The 25,111-nt window shown below is 31.2% G+C and overlaps 1 protein-coding gene and 1 pseudogene across 2 annotated transcripts; one reads left to right on the top strand and one right to left on the bottom strand.

Annotated features, from left to right (window-relative positions):
* The first annotated feature begins 854 nt into the window (after positions 1 to 854).
* LOC150035352 (uncharacterized) lies at positions 855 to 1,958 on the top strand (annotated as a pseudogene).
* Positions 1,959 to 2,502: 544 nt separating this feature from the next.
* On the bottom strand, positions 2,503 to 22,808 carry LOC120080125 (TMV resistance protein N-like). Of its 2 annotated transcripts, XM_090314692.1 has the most exons (9): positions 21,386 to 22,693; positions 11,791 to 11,859; positions 10,770 to 11,623; positions 9,805 to 10,080; positions 8,549 to 9,658; positions 7,418 to 8,028; positions 6,466 to 6,628; positions 4,597 to 5,307; positions 2,503 to 3,723 (listed from the first exon to the last, which is right to left on the bottom strand). In XM_090314692.1, exons 3-9 carry the CDS (start codon positions 11,535 to 11,537, stop codon positions 3,214 to 3,216), a joined length of 4,149 nt encoding a protein of 1,382 aa, XP_090170818.1. In that variant the 5' UTR covers positions 11,538 to 11,623; positions 11,791 to 11,859; positions 21,386 to 22,693; the 3' UTR covers positions 2,503 to 3,213. The 2 variants fall into 2 exon arrangements, with proteins under 2 accessions (XP_090170818.1, XP_038890618.2); XM_039034690.2 differs by having other exon boundaries at positions 10,770 to 11,859; positions 21,386 to 22,808.
* Positions 22,809 to 25,111: the final 2,303 nt, after the last annotated feature.

The raw sequence follows: 25,111 nt of genomic DNA on the forward strand, positions 1-25,111 counted from the left end.
GATATGGATGGAGTGATACTAGTTTTTCAGAACTACTCAAAATCTTAGAGGAAATCTTGTCCACTAGCAATGAGCTCCCAAATTCAATGTATGAAACAAAGAAAACTTTAGGAGCACTAGGAATGGAATATGAAAGATTCACGCATGCCCTAATGATTGTTGTTTATGTAGAAAAGAATATACAGATGCAATTGAATGTCCTGAATGTGGTGAATGAAGGTGGAAAAACGGGAAGGATACAAAATGTGGGAGAAAACAAATACCTTCAAGAGTGATATGGTACTTTCCACTAATTCCACGATTCAAAAGGTTTTTTAGAAGTATTGATTGTGCTAAAAACTTAACTTGCCACGTTGATCAAAGAATTGTAGATGGTAAGTTATGACAACTAGCAGACTTTTTGGCTTGGAAGTTAGTAGACTCTAAATGGCCAGACTTTGGTTCTGAACTTAAAAATCTTCGTTTAGCATTGGCAGCCGATGGAGTAAATCCACATAGTGAAATAAGTTATAAATATAGTTGTTGGCCTATAGTGATGGTTATTTATAATCTTCCACCATGGTTGTATATGAAAAGAAAATACATGATGCTATCAATGTTGATTTCGGGTCCAAAACAACCAAGAGACGACATTGACATATACTTAGCACCACTAATTGAAGATTTAAAACTTTTATGGGAAGGTGGTGTTGAATGTTATAATGCTTATCGAGAAGAACTACTCAACTTAAGGTCAGTTTTGTTGTAGACAATCAACGATTTTTCTGCATATGGTAACCTAAGTGGATGTTGTGTGAAAGGGTATAAGGCATGTCCAATTTGTGGAGACAATACATCTTCTATAAGATTGAAATATGGAAAAAAAATGGCATACCTTGGACATCGAAGATTTCTATCACAAAATCATCCCTACCAGCACAAAAAAAAATCGTTTTAACGGTCAAAAGGAACTTGGTACAATTTCAGAACCACTGTTTGGGGAGGCTATATATTTAAAAATCAAAGATCTTGAATTTCCTAAAGGAAAAAAGAACAATAAAAAACAAACCACGAAAGGAAGTTCAAGATTTGTTGGAACAGGTTTTCTTCTTTTTTTCAACTGCCATATTGAAAAGATCTTCATATCAGACATTGTTTACATATGATGCACATTGAAAAAAATGTTTGCATGAATATCTTAGATACGCTTTTTGATATTCCAGGGAAAAGTAATGATGGACTGAATGCTAGACATGAATTGGTTCATTTGAAAATTAGACCAGAGCTTGCACTATTAGTAGTGACAAAAAAATCTTCATTCCTCCCGTGTGTTATATTCTTACAAAGGAAGAAAAACGTTGTGTTTTAAAGACATTGTCAGGAATAAAGGTTCCTAAAGGTTACTTTTCGAATGTTAAAAACCTTGTGTTGATGACAAATTTAAAGTTTAATAGTTTAAAATCTCATGATTGTCATGTGCTCTTACAACAATTATTTCCTATTGCGATAAGATCAATACTATCAAAACATGTTCGGTACGCCATAACTCGATTGTGTATATTTTTCAATTCGGTATGCAACAAGGTCCTAGAAGTGCAGCAATTAGAAAAGTTGGAAGAAGATATTGTGTTATATTATGTTTATTGGAGAAGTGTTTTCCTCATTCATTTTTCACAATTATGATGCATCTCACAGTACACATAGTTAGGGAAGTCAAACATTATGGGCCTATATATCTACAATGGATGTATCCCTTTGAAAGATTCATGAAAATCATTAAAAACTCCGTGAGAAATAGATATCGTCCAGAAGGTTGTATTGCTAAAAGTTATATAGTAGAAGAAGCCATTGAATTTTGTTCTGATTTCCTGTTTGGAGTAGATCCTATTGGGGTTGACACTCATAATTCACAAAACTGTTTAGACAATTCAAATATTGGTAGACCATTGTCCAAAAGAGTTTCTTTGAAACCTAAATAAGAACTTTTATATCAAGCTCATTGGTATGTTTTTGAAAATACAATTGATGTGCAACCATAATTAGAGTAAGTTTTTTCAATGATTTTGGTTTTATTTTTTTCATTTCGTTTTATGATATAAATCTAACTATACAATGTTTCAATGTTCACTTCAAAAAAAACATATGATGGCTTTGCAATTGCAACATCGAAATAAGTCCAAAAAATCAGAAATGGACCCAAGAGGTACATAATCGGACTTTTATATCTTGGCTACGAGAAGAGGTAAAATGTTCAACCTATTATTTTACATACACTTTTTAATGCTTCAGTTTAAATGAAAACTTTCATGGTAGGTTGCAACTGAGCTTGAAATGGGAAAAACTGAAGTTTTAGATAACTTATGGTGGATTGCTCATGGTCCTCATCCTTTTGTGATTATGTATGGCAGTTACGTAATGTTATTTTTAGTACACAATGAATGTTACAATAGGCTCTAGCAAGCCCAAAAATAAAAAAAGGAAATAAACCTAGAGTAAATTAAAATATTAAAATACCCTTGGGACTATAAACTATCAACAAAGTCCTTTATTTCTAACAATTATAACAACGTATGGATCTAAATACCATCGTCTTGACTATTTCAAAAGAGAAAGAAGACGATAAAGATAATAAAGCCGCCAAATGACAAGTTGAAGTGAAACATACAATGAATTTAACACAAGACTAAGCTTTCATATAGCTAAAAAAACAAAGTTGAGAAGAAAATATGGGGAAACCCAGAACCGGAAACAAGAAACAAAAAGGAAAAAAAAACCTAGTAATGAAAGGAAAAGGGAAGAAGAAGATCAGAGAAATGGAGTGTTCTTCACCTGGTGGAGACGAAAAGGAGCGTCTGCGAAAAGGGAAAAATACACCGACGGCCACAAGAGGGAGTTTGGAGGGAGGAAGGGATGATCTGTTGGTTGGACAAAGTTGTGTTGATTGCCTCTCAATCGGCAATGAAGAGCGCACCGAAGATTAAGGAAAGGAAAAAAATGAAATAAAAGAAAGGGTTTTGAAAGGCGGCGGGGATTCATTTCCCAATTGTTTAGGCGCGCGTTGAACCAAATTTTTTGTTTTTCACCTTCGCGCTATTGTTCCTTAAAATTTCATAGCTTACTTTTAAAATGCTATAATAAAAAGCTATGAAATGTTATATTTCTTGTAGTGGAAGGTAAGAGCAGCTGACAAACCAAAGTAATTAGTACTTAATTTTGTGGGTGCTAGCTGTTTGTTTAAGAGGATGATGATTGAATGGCTTCCATCAATATCTTGTCAATCATTTGCACATTTTGCTTGTATACTAATTGAAGTCCACAACATTTTGCCATCAAGTCTGGGGAATCAGCTTCAATAATAGCCCAAACATGAGACCTGTGGCGGAAAATTTGACCATATTTCTTTCTTGGGCTGTAATAGAGCCAAACAAACTGGCGTTCGTGTAGCCAAATCACTGTGTCCTCAATGATAGTATGAATGTGTAATGGGTTAATTAGTCCATTTTCAATTCCAAATTGACAAATGAATTCATGCCTTGAAACTGAGCCAACATTGTTGAGAATTGCTGTTGGATGTTTGTTGATTTGGAAAAGTGTCCAAACTGCAAATCCCATCCAATCAGTATTAGTATACAAATTTGGAGGCAATTGGATGCTTGTATAACTCTTTGGAGATAGTTGATTAATCAGCTGAGGCCGAACGTTTCTCCTTGGAATAACGAAGTCAAATGGGGTTTCAAATCGATCCTGTTGTAAAGAAAATGTTAATAACTAAACTTGACTACATAATGTATAAGGACAACAACCATATAAAATTATCCAACATAATTTCTAACATAATCAACATTTAATTTGTTGATTTTTAGTTTTTTCTCTCGATTTCAATCTTACAATGCATTTCATCTTTCCGAAGTAAAAACATAATTTTTAAAACTATATATATATATTTTTTTTTACTTTTAAAACTTAATTATTTTTTAAAATATTAATAGAAAAATAGATAACAAAATAAGAAATTCAGAGGTGGAATGGATGTTTATAAGCTTAATTTTTAAAATCTAAAAACTAAAAACCAAATGTAATATTATCAAATGGGAACTAATGATTGAATGCATAGAGAGACAAAGTAGTAAGGTCCACATGAGCATAGTTGAACAACTATCTTAAGAGGGTTATGAATTTGAACATCCACCCTTGAAAAAGTATCAAATAGAAATATAAATTAGAAAAGAAAAAATCTAAACAGGGTTCAAAAATTTTAAAATTATGTCTAACCAGTAGATCCTTAAACTTTAAAAAGTGAGTAGATATTATAAATTTGTAAATTTCCAAAATGTTTTGTTTCTAGACAAATAAATAGGATATTAAACTTTCAATTTTATGGTATGCAAAATTAAAATTTTAGAAGGTCGAGCTAATTAATCATCAGATATAATTTAAAGTTCACGGTCTATATATTCTACGACACAAAATGAAACTTAAGAAACTTAAATGAACCAAATGATTGAATGCATTAAGCATAAGAAAAAGAATAGTAATTAATAATGAGCTTTGCATAAGAAAGTAGTAATTAAATAGTGAGTTAATGCATAACACAAGAAGAAAGAGAGAGAGATTGACCTTTAAATCCTTTTGAAGGAAAGAAGGAATGCTTTCTTTGAGTTGCAAAATGTGGCTCCTTTCCATTTTTGAACAATCTTCTTCTTGAGGATGAGCATTTGATTTTTGTTCCCCTTCCCACTCTTCTATAGGAAAATCTTGTCTACTTTCATTTTCCTTTTTCTTTGGATCATACTTATGAGAATGTACATTCTTTAACATGCCATTAACATGAATTTGGTCATAATATTCATGCAATTCAGTTGGAGAATTCAACACATTACTTACAATTGTGTTGACAAATCCTTCAAGATCTTGCTTATAAACAAGACGTGCACCACAAAGAACAACCTTAAAGTCTGAGTTATTGCATACGATCGAAAAACGAAGATGCCTCCATTGATTTAATCTATATGGATAAACAGCTCGAGGCTCGAAAAACAACCAAAGTTGATGAGAATCAACTAACAAATCTTCATTCAAGTAAAGAATTGATTCTCTTTCCAATCTATATTCATCATTGTCCACATGGTAAGAGAAGGAATGAGCTTTTGGTGAACTTTCATCAACTGAAAATACTACAAAAAAGGCCAAGCCCATCCACTTCTTTTCTTTATGCAAATTTGGAGGTACCTTGATTGTGATTTTAGGCTCTTTTAGTTGAAAATTGAAGAAACTTCTTGACATTTCTTTTTGAGGAAACATATAGTATTCACCATAGAGCTTCAGTTCCTATATGAAGATATATGGAGAGAGTTAATTTGATGAAACATATATGTAATTAACTTATAGCTGTTTTTTTCCCTCAACTAATGAGCAATCTTTATAAGATATATGGATCATTTCTCTCATTGCTTTGAGATGAAATAGTACATGTTTATCTAAGATAATATCAAAGCCTATAAAATCTAAACATTCATTCAAGAAGAAAAAAAAAAAGAAAAGAGAGAGATCAATTCAAACAATGATGAAGCCAAAGAGGATTCTCGAATATCACAATCTTTATAAGATACATGAATTACTCTTTTCATTATAAATTGTTTTTATTATGAAACATCCCATATTTATCTATTAACTATAACTTTAAATTTTATTAACTTGAATCATAAACTTCAACAAATATTGATGTTTTGAACCTTTGTTTAATTTGTGCTAATTAAATCAATGCACTAATTGTAGGAATAAAAAGCAAACTAAAAGAATCTTTCAAACACATTCGTTTGGTGTAAAATTAAGTTTTGATTAATGCACAAAATGAACCATGAGATTCTAATACAATTTAAACTTCTTGTTTTTCTCTAAAATCTCATCAACTTTTTATTAGATATAAGATCATAATTATTATTATGAAGAGCTTTTCAAAAATAGAAAAATAAGAGAAACTATTTACTCAAAATAAAAAGAATTAATCTTCTTTGATAGAGACTGATAAAGGTTGATAGAAGTCTATCAGTAATAGAAATTGATAGAAATCTATCATTGATACCATGTGATAGACACTAATGTATTTTTTTTGCTATTTCTATAAATGGTTTGACATTTTTTTTCTATCTGTGATTTTTTTTAAAACTTATCAAGCGTACATAATTTTTTTAATATTTAAGACCTTATTATTTTTTTAATATTTAGTAGGGATAGGGATGAAGAAACCTTCGCCGTTCCCGCTCTGCCCCGTAAACATATCTAAGTATATTGGTAAAAGTTTGACATTCCTAGAAAAAGTTTTAACGGCAGTAAACTTCAAATTACTTTTCCCTTAACCTGTATTTCTAGAATATATATGAAGAATTTACGAATTTGTTTGAATGGGCTCTGAAAAAAAAATGTTTTTAAATATTTAAAAAGTTAAACCAAACATATCATAAGAGAGGCATAGTATAGAAAGAAAACCTCGAAAGTCCTTAGAAGTGTTGCCTTGAGGTTTCGTTTTAACATGATAGAGTGGTCACTTTCATTTTCTTCAGCCTCAGAAGATGCATTCATGGTGGAACACTCCTCTATAACCTCACGTGGTGGCCTACTAGGTCGAAGCCTAGAAAATGACCCAATTGTCCTGAAACAATGAATTAATAATGTAAATACTTTTAGTGAGAGAGAAGAAAGAAAACAAATAATAATCCTTTAATTAATGTATGAATATGATAATGACAACAAAACATCTATCTATCTCAATAATGATATGATATCATTTACCTTAGGTACCTAGGTGGACTCCACTCATTGAGTGCAATATTTCTACTAGTCATATGGTATATCATTGATAGACTTCTATTCACGATATGGTCTATCACTGATAGATTTCGAGAGCTAAAGCTAAATTTTGCTATATGTGGAAATGCTTCTTCGGTATTGTGCTATATTTGGTAATATCTTTGGCTTAGTTGTTGTTTTTGCAATTGTCTCATTTTCTTATTTAAAAAAACAATATATAACGCCAACAACACTAAATTCGAATAAAAACACTTGAATGTTGCCTGGGTTGCACCTATTTTTGTGTAAGTCAGACAATTGTCCAATAAAAATGTGCAATGTGACAAATATTTTTTTAGAATTTTTTTTTTTTTTGGTTATGGGTAAATAGAGAGGGATGTATGCACCTAATCATTATCCAATTTGAATTATTTCAGAAAAATCAAGTAACCTAAAGTATTAGTCTGGAGAGATAGCAAAGTCTCTTTCTTTCATTCTTTTACGTTCAAGTACATATGAGGAAATCGGTTTAAACCTTTTACCTTTGATTGGTGATATATCTATGACTTAACTAGTTGAGTTATACTAAGGTTGACAAGAACAGAAGATAGATATATATATATATAGAGAGAAACAGTTTTAATTGAATTACCTTTGCAATGCATTAAACCAAGAAGTCTTGTAACGAGCTCCACCATCCAACAAAGTAGAAACATCTACACGATTCTGACGGTTCAAAAGATGATCAACAATTGATGTATGGTATTTTCCAGGAGATCCAAACAAGGCTTTGATAATCTTCCCAATAAAACTGCCAGCATTTTGTTCATACAATATTGAAGCACCACACCATTTGACCTTCACAAATGGGTTATCAGTCATTATTGAAACATCAATGCAGCAACATTCGTTCAACCACCTTGATATCCTTTTCATTGGAATGTAAAAAACTGATAGCCCCATTTGGCTTTCCAATTCAGCTTTGTTGCCATCAAACACTAGGGCTGATTTTAGAGGGCATTCATCTGTTTCCATTTTCACTATGAAGTCGCAACAAATTTTTGAATTATCATGGCTAATTTCATGCTTTTGGACTTCAAATACAGCACCTAAAGCAATTCCTATCCTTGGATTTTTTTCACTTATGTAATCTGGAGGACAATGTGCTGTGATTGAGAATCCATATCTTTTTTCATCAAAGCATGCTATGAAGTTAGGATAGGGAATCACAAAAAAGTATTTTTGTTGTTGCCATGTGAGTACCTGCCAAATAAAAAATGGTTACATTTTTCAGTTTATTCCTCTGTTTAAATTCAAGTAATAATATAAGATTAAATTTACTGTATCCTAACTATCATGAGGTTTTGGATTTTGTGGTAGTTTAACATGATATCAAAGAGCTAGAGGTCGTATTTAAACTTATATAAGGACAATGACCATCAATGTATCTTGATAACCTTGGTATGGTACTGTTTCTCATAACTTTTTTTATTTCCTAATTGCATTGGATATGAAAAAGCAATAGAATGATTCCCCACTCGAAATACAAATGTTAAACGGAAAGCATTGACAAGCATTATAACAGCATAAATACTAACAAGAAGTAAATAAGTAATGACACACAGAAGTTGGTAACTCAGTTCGGTGATAATCCACCTACGTCTTGGGGGCAGTATGCCAAGGAAAGATAATCCACTATTATTAAAGACTTGAGCAGTTTACAACGTAGTACTTATCCGTAATACACGATCATTGTAATCAAAAAAGAAAGTAAGGGAATTACCTCAATGTATCGTTGAGTCATCGTCCTTATGTGAATGGCAGAAAGGCGAGGCTGGTCAATTTTGTAGCTTTCATTTGGTTCAGTTGATATAGGACAACGAATCATAGTCATTCCCATTTCACTTGAAGGAATTTGTTTCTCTTGATTGTAATATTCTTTTAGTGAAACACAATCCCTTGCTTCCACATTTCTAACACTTAGTGGAAGCTTTGGTAAATTCAAAAGATGAAAACATTCCTCCAAAAATAGACCTCTCAAACTAACAAGATGAGAAATGCTTTCAGGTAATTTGGTAAAGTGGTTTTGGCTTAGATGAAGAATTTGCAATGAAGCTAAGCTATGAAGATCATTAGGTAAATCCCCATCCCACAAATTACAATCACTCAAATTCAGAACCATCAAAGAACAACCAAAATTAAACCAATTTGTTACTTTCAACCCTTGAGAATGATTGAATTTTCTAGTAAAATTCCAAGTAGGGAATAATGAATGAAGAAATTTGCGAGATAGTCCTTGACAATTTAGTATTTCCAATTTGGTCAAAAGTTGAAGAGACATTGGAGCTTGGTTTACACAAGTGTTAGTAATATCAAGCTTTTCCAAGCAAGAAATATTTCCTAAACTCTCTGGAAGACTATCAAGTTTTGAGCAGCCATTTAAATTGAGGGTTTTCAATGATGTTAAACAGCCAATAGTGGAAGGAAGTTTTAGAAGATTTGTGCAATTTTTGAGATTTAATAGAACAAGTGCTGTTAAATGTCCTATTGATGAATGCAAAATTTTTATGGATGTTTCATCCAAATGAAGCTCTAATAAATGGTTCATGTTTCCTGAAATCTTTGGGAAATAGGTGAGATTTGAACAGCCTGAAAGAACCAAAATGTGGAGAGATTCTAAACAAATATTGAAAGGAATTGTTGTTAATTTCTTGCAATTTCTGAGGTCCAATTGAATTAGATGCTTTAGATTCCCCAAAGAGGGGTGAAGTTGGTGTAATTCTACACAACCACTCAAAACCAATCTTTCAAGATTTGGAACACCTGAAAAATCAGGGATCTTGGATAGGAATTGAGAATCACTTAGATTTATCACTTTCAATGTTTCCAAGCTCTGCAAAAAAATATAAAAAAATAAATAAACGTACTGAAAATAGGAATCAATACTATGATTTATTAAAAGTAAGAGGATGACATGGAGGAAATAGACAAGTGTTAAAGTACAAAATGATGTAATATTTAATATTAGTATTGATGTACCTTTGAAGCAGTCCAAAGATGTTGAATAGAGCTACTAGGCAACTCAAGCTCCAACAGGTTTGTGGGATTGAAATTTGATGGTAAACACTTTAAAGGGTAACCATGCCAATTGAGAAACCTTAGCTGATCAGAGAGATATTGAAGTTCTTCAGAAAGATAAACATTGTTCAGTTTCAATACTCTTAGATTTGTCATTGCTGAAAATGATTTGGCATTCAAATGTGACTCTCCCTCCTCATCCATATCTATCACTATCCCTTCAATTGCTTCTGTTCCCTGACAAATATACTTAGATCATGATACACATACATATCATGTACCAATGTCAAAGATTCCCAATGAGAGACAAAATTAATAATTTCATGAAATTGTACCAGACACCTTTATAAGTGAATATATGTAGTATTGAAACCTCAAGTTGACATCTTTCCGTATCTATTAGTGTCTATCAGCAAAAAATAATAGTAGTTTATCAGTGTCTATTACTGATAGATATGACATCTTGTTATATTTGTAAATATTTTCGTTGATTTTTCTATATTTAAAAATAGTCCTTAAAATTAATAAAATAAATTACATCATTATTATTTTTAGTTAATTGAAACTCTAAAACTTAATTTCAAATACCAAAATGAGCACTAGTAAAATCTCTTGAGTAAAAGTATAAAATATTTAAATCTATAGACCAAACAAACACTAAACTCAAAACCAAGGGAATAAATGTAACATTTTAAACACATGGACCAAATTGAAATTAAAACTAAAAAATTAGGAGTAAAAGTATATCATTTCGTATATAATGATTAAATAGAAACTAGATTCAAAATCTAAGGATAAAAGATCATTTTATTTTTCTTTTTTTAATTGTATGAACCTATGAAACAAAATTTTAAAAGTTGAAGAACTAAACTTTCAAACTTTACCTATATTATAGATGACTTCAAAGTATCAATTTAGAAACGTACCTCATCAAGGTTTAGAGCAAGATTTACATCTTCTCGAAGCCACAACCTGCTTCGTTTTTCAGGCTTGTTCGGAAAGTTTTGGCGAACAATTTCTTGACCCATTTCTTGTATTAAATCATGCATTTGTAGCTTATCATGTGGTGTAGTAATAAGAGATTTCTCCTCCAATATTTCTAGTCCAAGAACAGCAGGAAATCCAAAGCTTTCAAGAATTTTTATTGCTCTTCTCTTACTCTTCCTCTTGAAAAAACATGCAATGTCAAGAAAAATATTCTGTTCAGATTCCTCTAACATATAATAACTAATTTTCAACTTTTCCAGAATTTCCTTATCACGAACTTCCTTCAACTTTTCCACCGCATTTTCCCATTGCTCCAATGGTTTATCACGTAAAGAGGATCCAAGAACCTCAATTGCTAATGGAAGCCCTCCAGCATAGCTTACTACTTGGCTAGAAAGATCAAAATAGCCTTTCTTTGGATGGTCTTCTCCAAATGCCTTTTGTGAAAAAAGCTGAAGAGCTTCTTCAATTTTTAGCCCTTCGACATTGTATCGTCTTTCGATTCCGTGTGAAATTAGGAGATGTTCGTCTCTCGTCGTAACGATGACTCGACTTCCCGAACCAAACCAATCCAAACCTCCAACTAACTTTTGAAGTTGGCTTAGATGGTTGACGTCGTCAAGAATTATAAGAGCTTTAAGATTACTTATTCTTCTCTTGATCAATGTAGCTCCATCAACATTTGGGATGTCAATGTTTCGTTTCATTAAAGCTCCTGTTAGAAGTTTTTCTTGTAACGAAGCTAAGCCTTCTTTCTTCAAAGCTTCTTTGACATTGTCCAAAAAATAACATCCTTCAAATAAATGGGAAACACTTTTGTAAATGATTCTAGCGAAGGTAGTTTTGCCAATTCCACCCATTCCCCATATTCCAACAAAGCGTACATCATCTAAACCTATTCCCATAAGCATATTAATTTGGTGTAATCTTGGGCTAATTCCAACGAATTTATCATCATACCGAAACAAATCAGGACGCAATTTGTTGAAAATATGCTTCACAATTTCATTTATGACTCCAGCTTCAGACCTACATAATTTTCATTTTTAGTAATGTTGTCAAAATCATGGGGCCGAAATTTTTAAAAGCATCATTATTTATTTAGGATTGTATTCAAATATAGAAAAATAAACCAAAATATTTATAAATATAGTAAAATATTACTATCTATCTATATACATAGATTATCATAGACTAATATAATCTATCGCGGTCTGTCATAGATAGTGATTATTTGTTATTAGTTGTAAATATTTCAACAGTTTTGCATTTAAATTAATTTTCTATTTATTTATTTATTTATTGAAATTTGGTTAAAAATTGAAATGTTTAGATAGGAAAGATAAAAGATGATTGTAAAGAAGTATGAGAAAAACAAACATAATTTTCACAAAAAATCAAAATCAAAATTAAACTGTTATCAACCAGGTCTTAACTTTTTTTATTTTGATTTTTGAAAATTAAGCTTATTAACTTTATATTCTTCTTCTCTTTTTTTTTTTAACCTACATTTGAGAGATGTTATCAAAATTCAAGCCCAATTCTAAAAACTAAAAAGACTAAGTTAAACTACTTGTTCTATTGGAAGGTGGCCTTATTCGAAGGAAGAAGCAAATAGAGGAGTTTAGGGAGGTTTTGAACCATTGTAATCTAAAGGACATTGGCTTTAGAGGGGATCAATTCACTTGGACTAACAAGAATAGCACTAGGCACCTGATTTAGGACAGATTGGACAGATTTATAGCTAATTAGAATTGGTTGAGCTTTTCTCATCTATCAATGTGGATCATCTCAATTTTCAGAGGTCGGGCCATCAGGCAATTGTGGCTCAATGGGATGCTGGATCAGGATCTTGTCAGAGACATACTAGAGTTTTGGTTGGAGATTAATAACATTTGATTGATGCTTGCAAGGAGATTATTGAAAAGACATGGAGCATTGAGATTCTAAAGAAGTTGAAGGGTTCCAATGGAAGATTTCGAGTTGTATTTAAAGGTATGGGATAAAGACAGATTAAATAGTTCCCTAGAGGCCAACAAGAGCTTAGCTCATTTGACATACGTATTTGTTGAGGACCAAGAGGTTCATGGTTCAAATCTTGTCACCTCCAACTTGTACTTAAAAAAAAAAAATGTTCCTTAAAGGGAGCTCTTGTGCAAGAAGACCATTAGTTAGCTAAATGCTTAGCATGTAACCATTGTTGGAGAGTAATAGACAAGTGGAGAATTCCACTCGTGTACCTGCCATAATAAGAGCATCGATATTGTTTGTAACAACACGCTGACGAGAGCTTCCACTATTAAAGTACTAATCTTTCTTGGTAGAAGATCTGAGAGCATTATATTATACAAGGATAGAAGACTTGGGTAATTAAGTTTTCCTCTTCGTCATATGATGAGAGCTTCCACTATTAAAGTACTAATCTTTTTTGGCAGAAGATCTGAGAGATGTTAGAACAATATTGCACCTATTATGAACAATATGTTTTACTTCCACTTCTCTTTGAAATGTTCCTCTCTAAAGTTTGTGGATCTGTGAATAGTACTCAACAATTTATAGCAAAATGGCCGTTTATGATGTACTCCTCCACAATAATGTCAAATCCATCTAGTTCTATAAATTTCGTTGGCTTCCCTAATTGGATAGCTAAATGATGTACCTGTAAGGCCATAAGACTCTAGATTCTGAGCTTTACACGTAATTTTTGCTTCCTTTTGAATTGAGACCGTTTATTATGTATATTTTCACCTTTAGAAAAACCTAGCCTAGAATTGTCACCAGCAGTTTTTCCTTTTATCAATATTTTCTCCTGAGACTCAGTACTAGTGTTCAACATTCTGACATTTTTACAAATAGATTCTTTCTCAGCTCTAACCAAGTTAAGTACGTTTCAGATCTACATTAGTAGTCATAAGCCTGTGATTGTCAGCCATCAAAGTCTCGATTCTTTCATTTTGCACATCAATAACTTTTTTGATCATCTTGTCATTTAACAAAGAGAGCTTGATAAGAAGGATCTGAAGACCCTGTCGATAGAGTCATGAAAATTTTCTACATACACATCATATTTTAAAATCTCACATGACGAGGTGTCAGATAAAATGTTACTGACAAATACTTTGACATCATCCTTTGAATCACTATTGTCTTCAGAGTCATCATCAGAGAGAGCTAAAACATAACTTTTATCCTGCTTTCTCAAGAAATTTGGACATTCTACTTCGTAATGACCATAACCTCCACGCTCTCTACACTTGAACGACTTATCTTTTTAAAAGTTTATGGTACCAAACTTGTTAGCTTCCTTCCTATTACTTTGAATTTTAACTTGCTTGAGAGGAAACAAACCACTAGACTGATTATTTTTAGTATTGAAATTGGAAGGCTTCTTTCCAAACCATATAAGAGCACGATTGAGTTGTTTTGAAAGCAAGAAAATAGATTCGACAATGGAATCCTCAGACTCTTTTTACCATCACCAAGCTCATCATCAACTGAGGATTGTAAAGTAATTCCTTTATTCTTCTTCTCTAGCTTTCCATTTAGAGACATCTCAAAAGTGAGCAGAGAGTCAAACAGATCATCGATTTTCAAAGATGTAATGTCTTGAGCCTTCTCAATTGTAGTTACTTTCGTATCAAATTTCTTAGGTGAGGACCTAAGCACTTTCTGGACAAGTCTTTCTTTTGAGATTTTCTCTCCAAGGGCAAACGAATCATTAGCAATGTCCAATAACCGAACATTGAATTCAGCAATAGATTCATCATCTTGCACTTTGAGATTCTTGAACATTGAGGTCAACAACTGCAACCTCGACATTTTATCCTTTTGAAGTTCTTTCATGTGCAACATATAGAATATAACATGCCTCTTTTGTAGAGACACATGTATTAATTAGTCTGAATATATTACGATCCAGACCATTAAATATGGCATTTAAGGCATGTGAATTCCCTAGGGACCTTCATCTTCAGCTTCCATCCACTTTAATTATAGTTTCAAGACATCCTTCCCATCATCAATTTTTGTGGTTGGATGTGACCATCGAGTAATAACGGCCTTCCATGTTTCACCGTCAATTGATCTCAGAAAGGAAGTCATTCGAGTTTTCCAGTATGAATAGTTTGTCCCATCTAAGATAGGGGGACGAATGGTGGAGCCTCTCCCTTGATTATGTTCATGATCGAAACATCTGAGATAATGGTAACACACTCTGATACCAATTGAAAAAGCATTAGGACGACTCGTCACTTGAAATCCTAATGTTAAATAGAAAGCACTGACAAGAAATACAACAAAATACAAACAATAGAAAAACAAATAAATGAGCATAGGTGTTGGTAATCCAATTAGGTGATAAACCACTTACGTCTGGGAGCAATATGTCGATAATCCACTAATATTAGAGAGTTAAGCAATTTACAACGTAGTACTTATATGTAATTCAAAGACTACTACAGTGACATACGTAGAGCTCAACTCACAAGTCATGTGAGACTCCCTTTCAATTGTACTTAGGCTCCCCTAGATGTGAGACTCCCTTTCAATTGTACTTAGGCTCCCCTTAAGTGTGATAATATGAGTGTTGAACACTTCAGATTCCAACGATGTGTGTGAGACTCCTCTTAATGTTGTTATCTTTCCTTCAAACCAACAAACTCCCTTCACTGATAGCTCTTAGGATCCTCCTAAAATGAAGAACTTCTTCTCCGAATGTCATACCTTAGGATCCCCCTAAGGTTAAGAAATCCTTCTCGAATGGTAGAGTCTTAGGCTCCCCCTAAGACTAAGAATCCCTTCTCAGCAACAATGGCTTAGGCTCCCTCTAAGACCATGATTAATTTCAATGTGCCTCCACTCAATGGATCAATAACTTGCATAGCGGAATATAATGAGCAAAGAGCAAAAGCACTAAGATGAAAAATTCTGCCACATACCAGAAGAACGGCTAGCTCGATTAACAATAGCAACAACCCTAAATGATCAGCAAAATTCTCATTTTATAATCGAATCAAAGAAAGGAAACAAGTTCTCTTTTGTAGAAATTAAGTCGTACATCAAAGAAGGAAAATATCGGACAAAATATTTCTGCCGGATAATTCCAGAATAGGAAAAAAATATATTATGTATGTAAATAATCTGTTGTCTGAAACAAATCTTAAAACTATATTTGAGACAACTGCAAAATCCAATGTCGATATAAAGCAAACTAACCAAAACTCCAACAAGGAGTTAATTGCTACAAATTTTTAAAAGAAGCATTTTTAGTCTTCCAATCCTAGTGTGCAAGATATAAAGAAAGTCTCTGATCATTTAAATCGGAAAGTTACTGAAGCATATAATGAAGAGTTGAACAAGCCTTTTACAAAAAGAGAAATTGAACTGGCGATCAAAGGTATGCACCCCTTCTAAAGCTCCAGGATCGGACAACATGCATGCACTCTTTTACAAAAAATATTGGGGCATTCCAGGCGAGGAAACAGTGAAAATTTGTTTGAAAATTTCGAATCAAAGAAAAGGTTTGGAGAAGATCAACAAAACTCTCATCTCTCTCATTCTAACATTGTCTCTATTGTCAGAAGCAGGAAGGTGGGTTGGGATTTAGAGATTTTAAACTTTTTAACCAAGCTATACTGGCAAAATACATTTGAAATTTGGTGCGAAATCCTAGCACTCTTCTTGGGAGAGTTTTGAAAGGAAGATATTTTCATAATGGGTGTTTTCTATAGGCTGCTTTAGGATCAAATCCCTCCCTCACTTTGAGAAGTATTGTGGGGAAGAAGTTTGTTTGAAAAAGGATATTGGTGAAGAGTGGGATCGAGTACACAAATTTATATGTCTGTGGACTCTTGGATTCATAAAGGTGAAAATTTTAGACGTTGTGTGGTTCACAACTCAGTTAAGCTGGGGAGGGTCTTAGACTTTATTACTATGCAAGGCAGTCAGAATGAGAAATTTTTCAAAGAAGCATTTATTCCACACGATGTGGTTGACATTTTCAAAACCCCATTAAGAGGGCGGTGGTTTTCTGATGAGATTATATAGGGGGATTCTAAAGGAAAGTTTTCGGTGAGGAGCACTTATCAGTTAGGGAATCACATAAGCAAGACTCTCAAAGGCTCCTAGTATAATGAGGCCAACTACAAGAGCATGTGTGGTGCTCTGTGGGGTTCAGATGCCTTCCTAAAGTCCAAAATCATGAGATGAAAAATTATTTAGGATATTATTCCTACTGCTTCTAATTTAATGAAAAAAGGAATTTCAACTAACTTGGGTTGTTCCTTTTGTAGGACCCACTTCGAAACCACCAGTCGTGTGATTCAGGATTGTAAAATGACTAGAAAGTTAGGGAAGCTTTACTTTTCCTCTAATGTTGATGTGTTGGCTTTAGACAGGAGTTGCTGGAAGTCAATGGAGTATTGGGACCTTCTTCATGAAACCAAGAACAAAGAGGACTTGGGGAAAATTGTGTCCATAATGGGGGTATTTGGAATTACCATAACCTCGTCATTCGTTTTAATAATGCCCCTCTTGATCATCAAGCTTATGATCTTACTGTGGAAAAGACTTTATAGATTCTTTCATTCAAGAAGGAAGTGGTCTCGCCTAGGATCAATTTAAGCATCAATCCATCTATTAGCCGTTAGAAGCCGTCAATAGAGGATTGCCGGAAGATGAATGTTGATGTCCCATGGTCGGAGAATGCTCAGAGTAATGGGACCATTTGGATTATTCTGATTGGAATGGTCACCCAATTGGGGGTGGGTGTATACCAATATCTACTAGTTGATTGGTCAGAGTCTTAAAAGCTAAAGCCATTGTCCATAGTTTAAAGCAAATCGTGGTTTCTTCGGATGGGCAGTACCCCTGGTGGAGGTGAAGTTAGATTCAATCGAAGTCATCAACCTTTTGAATCTTGATACTTTCAACTTATCTGAGGTTTATTTATCTTTTTTTTTTCTTTTTTTTTTTTTGAGGAGTCTCTTTCTTACTTCTTCGATAAATGTTTCTCATTTTTGTAAAATTCTTAGAGAGGCGAACAAAGCAACTCATGGTCTAGCAGTTTTAGTTTCTTCTTCTAGGACATCATCTTTTTGGAGAGAGCTTTTTCCATCCTCTGTTTTATCCCTCATCCATATGGATTGATATTTGGTTGTTGGTTTGTTTCATTTTTGTAAGAGGAAAACTGGACTAGAGTAAGACCTTTCATTTTTGTAAATGCAGTTGTCATATGAGCTTCTTTTGAAGTCAATCTTGGACATATAAGTATCAAACCTCTGGAACCAGCAGCTTAGTGATTGCTTTAGACTGTAGATAAATTTGTTTAAGAGACGAACAATATTTTCTTTACCTTTTTTTTTCATAACCTTAAAGGTTGTCTCATATAGATAGTTTCTTTTAATCTTTCATTTAGAAAAGTTGTCTTTACATCTAACTGATCATATTCTAAATCGAACTGAACAACTAGTAAGAGTAGAGTTCTAATCAATATGTGTTCAACAACCGGAGAAAATACCTATGTATGATTAATACCTTCTCTCTCTAAGTGAAGCCCTTTGCCACAATATGACTATATATCTTGGCTTTTGTACACTGGGAGCTCTATCTTTGAGTTTATAAACTTATTTGCAAGGTATCGACTTGCAATCTTTAGTCCCTATACTTTCAAATTTGTAACATTCTAAGTTCCTTACCTTAGTGCATATATCATCAAACTAAAATCAAGTGTCAACTTTTATCACGTAACAACTTAGTTTTTATAATTTATAAACAAATTTGATCCGGATGAATTTACTAATTATACACGTGTGATCAATTTCATTAAAGTTTGATAATTTTTTTTAACTATAGAAACTAAATTGTTACGATTTATAAAGTATAAAGACTAGAGGTCAAAGAATCAATGGGTGCACTCGAATAGGTCGACAGATTTTAAAGACTTAAATTATTACTTATTAAAGTTTATATACTAAATTGTTATAAAATTATTTTTAGTGTATCTACTATTTGAAATTTCAAAATGCAAAATTACATTCAGAATATATGGTTCTTATATAGTTTTCAAATATAGCAAAATCAACAAAAATATTTATAAATATAAAAAAAATCAACAAAAACATTTATAAATATAGTAAAATCAACAAAAATATTTATAAATATATTAAAATATCACTAAATATCAGCGACAAAAACTGATAGACTCTGATGGACTACTATCATTTACCACTGGTAGACACAGATAGATGTCGATCAATGTCTATCAGTGTCTATTTTGACATTTTACTATATTTATAAATATTTTTAGTATTTTTATCATTTAAAACAATTTTTCTATTTTTTTTTATATAAATATAACACTGCATGTAAATGCATTTCATTAACTTTTATTAAAAGTAAATTTGTATATTATAATATATAATAAAATATACGATATTATAAAATAGTAATGGTAGTAAATTTCTAACATAAAACATATTCATAAATTAGTTACCAATAGTTGAGATTCACTAAATATTTAGTTGATAACCATATCTATTTTATGAGTTTCAAAATATGCTACAAATTTTTTTTACATTGAACTCTTGTTTTCATATTAAGTTTTATTTTCATATCACCAACCAAATGAATCCTCAATTTTAAATCAAAATATTTTTTTGAAAAAAAAATAGTTACTTTTAAAATATTAATTAAACGTATTTGACAAGTAATAAAAAAAAAAAAAAAAAAAAAAACTTCTTAGAAGCAAAATTATTATAATTTTGTTTTCTATTTTTTTTTATTATTGATTTTCATTTGGATTTTTATAAGTGAGAAGATTCCTCTAATGTTCTCTTTCCTACCTCCCTTTCACTTTTTTCTAATTTATTCTTCTCTATCTAACTTAAGATATCACTAGCTCTCTTAATTTACTCCATCCTTCAGCTTCTCTCTCTAAAACCTTTTTTTTATCACCTAAAACATCTCTCCCTTCCTCTAATCTTTTTTTTACCCGATCTTTTAGTCTCTAACCTTTGGAAAATCATCGCAAATAATATTTTAAACTTTTCACATTACAAAACCAGTATTTTTCTTGAGAACACATTAAAATAGTTTTTCTTAGTCGACCATTGAGATTTAGTTTAAAAACTAATTTTTCTAAGTTATCGACAGTTTTTTTTTTTTTTTTGCTTTGTCGGTACCTCTCATCAGATTACACGTGGAGATTTTCTAATTTCGTATGTAATACCTTTCAAATTTTCTCCCAATTCAATTATCTTTTCTGAATATTATATTAAATTATTTCGTAATTTTTCAAATCTTTAGATTAATTTTCTTTTTTACAATTACATGAATTTTTAAAATTTCAAATGGGTTTTCCGATTATCAAAATGAATTTTCTAAATTGATTCAAGATGGTTGTAATGTCATTTTTAAATTTTGAAAAATATCTATTTTTGCGAAAAATTGGGTTAAATTTAGGATATATATTGAATCTCGATGTTAATCTTTTTCGAGATTCCATCCCAAAAGCTCAAATATATCAAATTTCAATGTTAATTATGCTCGAGTTTCATCGAGAAAGCCCAAATATATAGAATCTCAATGTTATTTTATCCGTAATTAATACCAATATCCATATAAATTACAAGAATTTCTAAATTGATTTATCGATTTCAATAATTTACCACTTATCTTTCCAAATTTATCCATATCGTGTATGATTTAATAGTGTGATTTTCTTATTTTGGAGAGATGTTGGAAGATTACATAACATTTAAAAATATTAGCAAATAATAATTTCTAGAGAGATGTATCGAGAATGCTCAAAACAATCGATAAATTAAAAAAAAAAAATAACATCTCAGTCACCATCTCGAGTGAGATGGACCTAAAAAAATATTCTAACAATTTTTTTAAAAAGCGTGCTAATTTTGTGAGGTGAATTGTAAGGTGAAAACTTAAGGTGTTATTTGTGGCAATTTCCCCTAACTTTTCTCCCAAGCTTTTCAAAATAAAAATAAATAAATAAAAACTTTTCTCCCTTTCCCTCAAAAGAATAAAAAAATAAAAAGCAAAATTCTCCAATCTTAGTTTTTCCTTGGAATTTCTCTCTCTTCAACCTTTTTTCTCCATAAATATTCCATCTCCAATGGTTTTTTTTTTTTTTTTTTTCATATATCGTGAATGTTTAATTTGAATTAGTTTACGCACACATTGACTAATTTCACATAGACAACAATCACCTGATTTCTACTTTGGATGTCAACGAAACTAGATGTTAAATCTTAAATAGGTGACTATCATGGATTGAATTCATGATTTCGCCCAATATTTTCTTTTCTATCCATTTAACCATTTATACATATAATCAACTTAAGAGTAACCATGTTCTTTTTCCTAGAAGAAAAAACTATAAGATTTGTGACCACTTTTAGGAAATATTTGTGATATCCTTTATAGATCTTATAATTATGAACTCTACAAAACATAATATTATATAAACATTATTGACTAAAAAATCACACCAAAGAACAGAAGAAAAGAAAAAGTTGAAGAGAGTGAATAATTACTTAACTGGGAATCTTGGATATGCCATCCAGAGAGATGCCCAACTTGGTTCATTGAATATCTCCAGCTTTCAACTTCTTCAATATCAATTTCAGGATTTGCTTCATGTTCATTAAAGTGATTCTCAAAGTTCCCCTTTTGCTTCCTCGCATTCGCTGGATCTATTTGGTAAAATATTGGAAGAACCAATTGATCCCTCAACTCCTTACACATTACAATCTTTTCTATTTCCTTCATGCAAACCAAATTCCCATAGTTCTCTGAAAAAACCACGATCGAAGACCTCGATTCTTCCACCGCTTTCATCTTCTCCGCTAAGGGTTTCCCTCCATCTTCTTCATCCTCGTCGTCTCTGAAAACTACAATTCCTTGAGTTGTCAGAGCTTCATGGAGATCGGCCGCAAAACTACGTCCGGTGTCCTTAGCCCTGTGGCTGAGGAAAACGTCGTAGTTTCGTAAGGGAGGAAGAGGAAGAGATATAGAATAACGAGGCGGAGGAGAAGATAAGGATGTTATGGAAGCTCTTCTCTCCATTATTGCTGGAGACGCCATTGAAGACTGGTGAGAGCTGCTCTGATACTTACTAACAAAATGGATGCTAATGGTTTAGAAGAAAACATAAGTGGGCGGCCAAATGATTCTCTCTCTCTCTCTCTCATGTGGAAATTCTTTTAATGGCCTAAATTGTTTTCAAATCTATTGTTATGTTCAAATTTTATATTCGTTTCATCTTTCGAGGCTTTATGCATTTTTAAGTTTTGATGTCCCATTTTTTTTTTCATATTGGATTTTTATGAAACCCCTGTTTAAGTAATGTGGAATCAAACTTCTTGAAGTCCAAACGAGTATTTTCAATAAAATTTGAGATCCAATCCAAAAAATTATGTACCCAAATAATTACCATTTTTTGAGGGACATGTTGAGAATTCCACAAGAAAGATGAAGATGCCTAAATAAAAATTTATAAGTTTGATGACAAAACATCATCATTATTTATAATTATTGAGTCACGTTGGTCGAGTTTTGAAAAAAAATTAGAAGTGTATTGATTTCACATTGAAAAAGTTCAAAAATGATAGGTTTTAAGTACTATAAAAACAATTTATGTCTTTGATCTCAAATTGTCTCAATTATAAACCGTTTTTTATTGTGTTAAATGTAGTTAAATTCACTTTTTGTATTCTCTAGTTAAGAGTGGGGAAGAGGGTGTGAATGATGTAAATGCTTTGAGAGATTGTTTCTTTGTAATTAGGGTTGGTGCGAGACTTTTGTGTGATATTGTAAATAATTTTTCACATAGAGAAATGTCTAGTCTATGATTTTTTGAAATTTTTCTAGTCTATCTTTTTTCTTTGGATTGAAGTTCTTTTAGATTTATTATTGTATTTCCAGTTTTATTATTATTTTTTTAATTTCTCTATCATTTTTCCATAAACAATTTTTTTTTTAATTTCTCTATTATTTTTCTATAAACATTTCAAAATTATCTTTGAAGTAAAGACTTTTTATAAGATGTGGACGGATAATGGTCTAAAATAGTTATAGGTCACACTCTCCTCACTAGTGGGTTTGAAATACGAAGAAATTTCAACAAGTGGAAAATAATTTTAATTAAGAAGAAAATAACATTACAAAGGCTTGAACATAGGATCTCGCTAGGCCACCTACTCTGATACAATTTTAAATCACCAATTAACCCAAAAAATTTAAGTGGATAGGTGAAGATATATTTAGTATTGTATCATTCAACACATATAGTAAAATCTATGAATAATAGACAATGTAGACAGACTTTAGAAATTTAATCTAAATTTTGTTATATATATAAATATTTTTGTATTATGTTATTTCTATTAACACCCCATAAAACTTTAGGAATGATTATTAGTTCCGACTTCTATGTTAATGAGGTTCACGTGTTGCCAATGTCTCAAAATTTCATTTTTCTCTTGCAAAAAAAATTAAAATTAATATGCATTTAAAAGGATAATGTTATTTATTTGATATTGATTATTAAAATATATTGAAATTGAAAAATAGGCATTTAAAATTAAAATGTTATTTATTTGATATTGGTTATTAAATATATTGAAATTGAAAACTTATTGATGTTCTTTACTAAATTCTCAACTACCAAGAATAAGCATAAATATCTTAATTATTAAGGACCCATTTGATAATCATTTCGTTTTTTTAAAAAAAAATTTAAGCATATTTTTTTTCATATAATTTGTCGCTTTCTTCATTACAAAAGTTGAATTCTTAATAAAATTAAAAAAAAAATATTTAAACACTATTTTCTTTAACATTCATTATTTAGCTTCGTTTTTTTAAATGTTAGTAAAAATAGATAACAAAACAAGATATAAGGAATATTTATAGATTTAGTTAAAAAAAAATTAAAATTAAAACTCTAATAATTATCGAAAGAGGTCTAAAATACCTATTTTACATAAATTTTGACTATGATAGTTAATTAATTAATTAGTTAATTATAATAAAGAGAAATCTTCACAGATAGGAAAAATGTCAAACAATTTACAGAAATAACAAAAAAACATTGATAGACAATGATAGACTTCTATCAACCTCTATTGATGATAGTTTTGTATCGATTTCTATCAATAATAGTATCATTGATAGACGTCTATCAATTTCTATCATTGATAGATATTCATAGACTTTTATAGTGTCTATCAGTCATAGACTTGTATCAGTTTCTATCATTAATAAACGTTAATAGACTTCTATTGGTACCTATTTAATATTGGTTAGAATGTCCATCACAACTATAATTAAATTTTACTATTTGTATAAATATTTTTTCTTTTTTTTTTTTATTTTTGAAAATTCCGTGTTAGTTAGAGGCAAGCTAGGTTTTCTTTTTAAAAAATGACAAAATTTTACATGAAAATTTTTTAATTTAAGAATTGAAAGTGCCGTAATTATGTAAAAGAGAATCTAAAATCTTAATTAGATATTTAATTGAAATTTAAGATAAGTTTGGGGGCAATTGCTTATGCCTAGTGATCGGGGCATATAGGTATGTCGTTATCGTGGCGGACAGTGCCTTCCCTTATGGATATCTCTGCCTTTTACTTACACTTTTTTGGTTCACTCAAGACAATGATCCAAGGAAAATACTAAACTAAGTTATCATGTTTGTTTTATTTTATTATTTCAAACAAAATAATCTCAAAACAACTTTACTACTCTCAATACAATTTTATGTGTTTAGATTTTTTTCCTCGACTTGTTTTCTGTATTTGGACTTTGGTCTTGAAATCATAAAACGCTGACATCCTTATCTTTAAGGTTTGGAAAAATTAACTTTATTTAATAATTCGATAATTCGAACAATTTGAACTACTAAAATTAAATTGTAGAGATTAGATTTGGTTAATTTTATCTTTAAATTAGGTTGGTTTAAATTTTTATATTTTGTTCGGATTAGATTGAGCCTCGATTTGCATTTTAAAAATTCGAGTTCCAGACACAACTAAAATTATTATCATTATTATTATTATTAGGGACAGTTGCAAATATAGACATTAGACCAAAAGTATTAGTGGATATAACACAATGTAAAAAAATTTACAAATATGACCAAATTTAAATAATTTATCAGTAATAGACCATATTATTAGTACAGTCTATCTGTAATAGATCATATCATTCGTAAAGATCATATCATTCGTAAGAGTCTATTAACGATAAAAATATATCGTTGATA

The sequence above is a fragment of the Benincasa hispida genome, chromosome 6 (genome assembly GCF_027475165.1).
Source record: "Benincasa hispida cultivar pf3 chromosome 6, pf3_genome.v1.1, whole genome shotgun sequence".
NCBI lineage: Eukaryota > Viridiplantae > Streptophyta > Magnoliopsida > Cucurbitales > Cucurbitaceae > Benincasa > Benincasa hispida.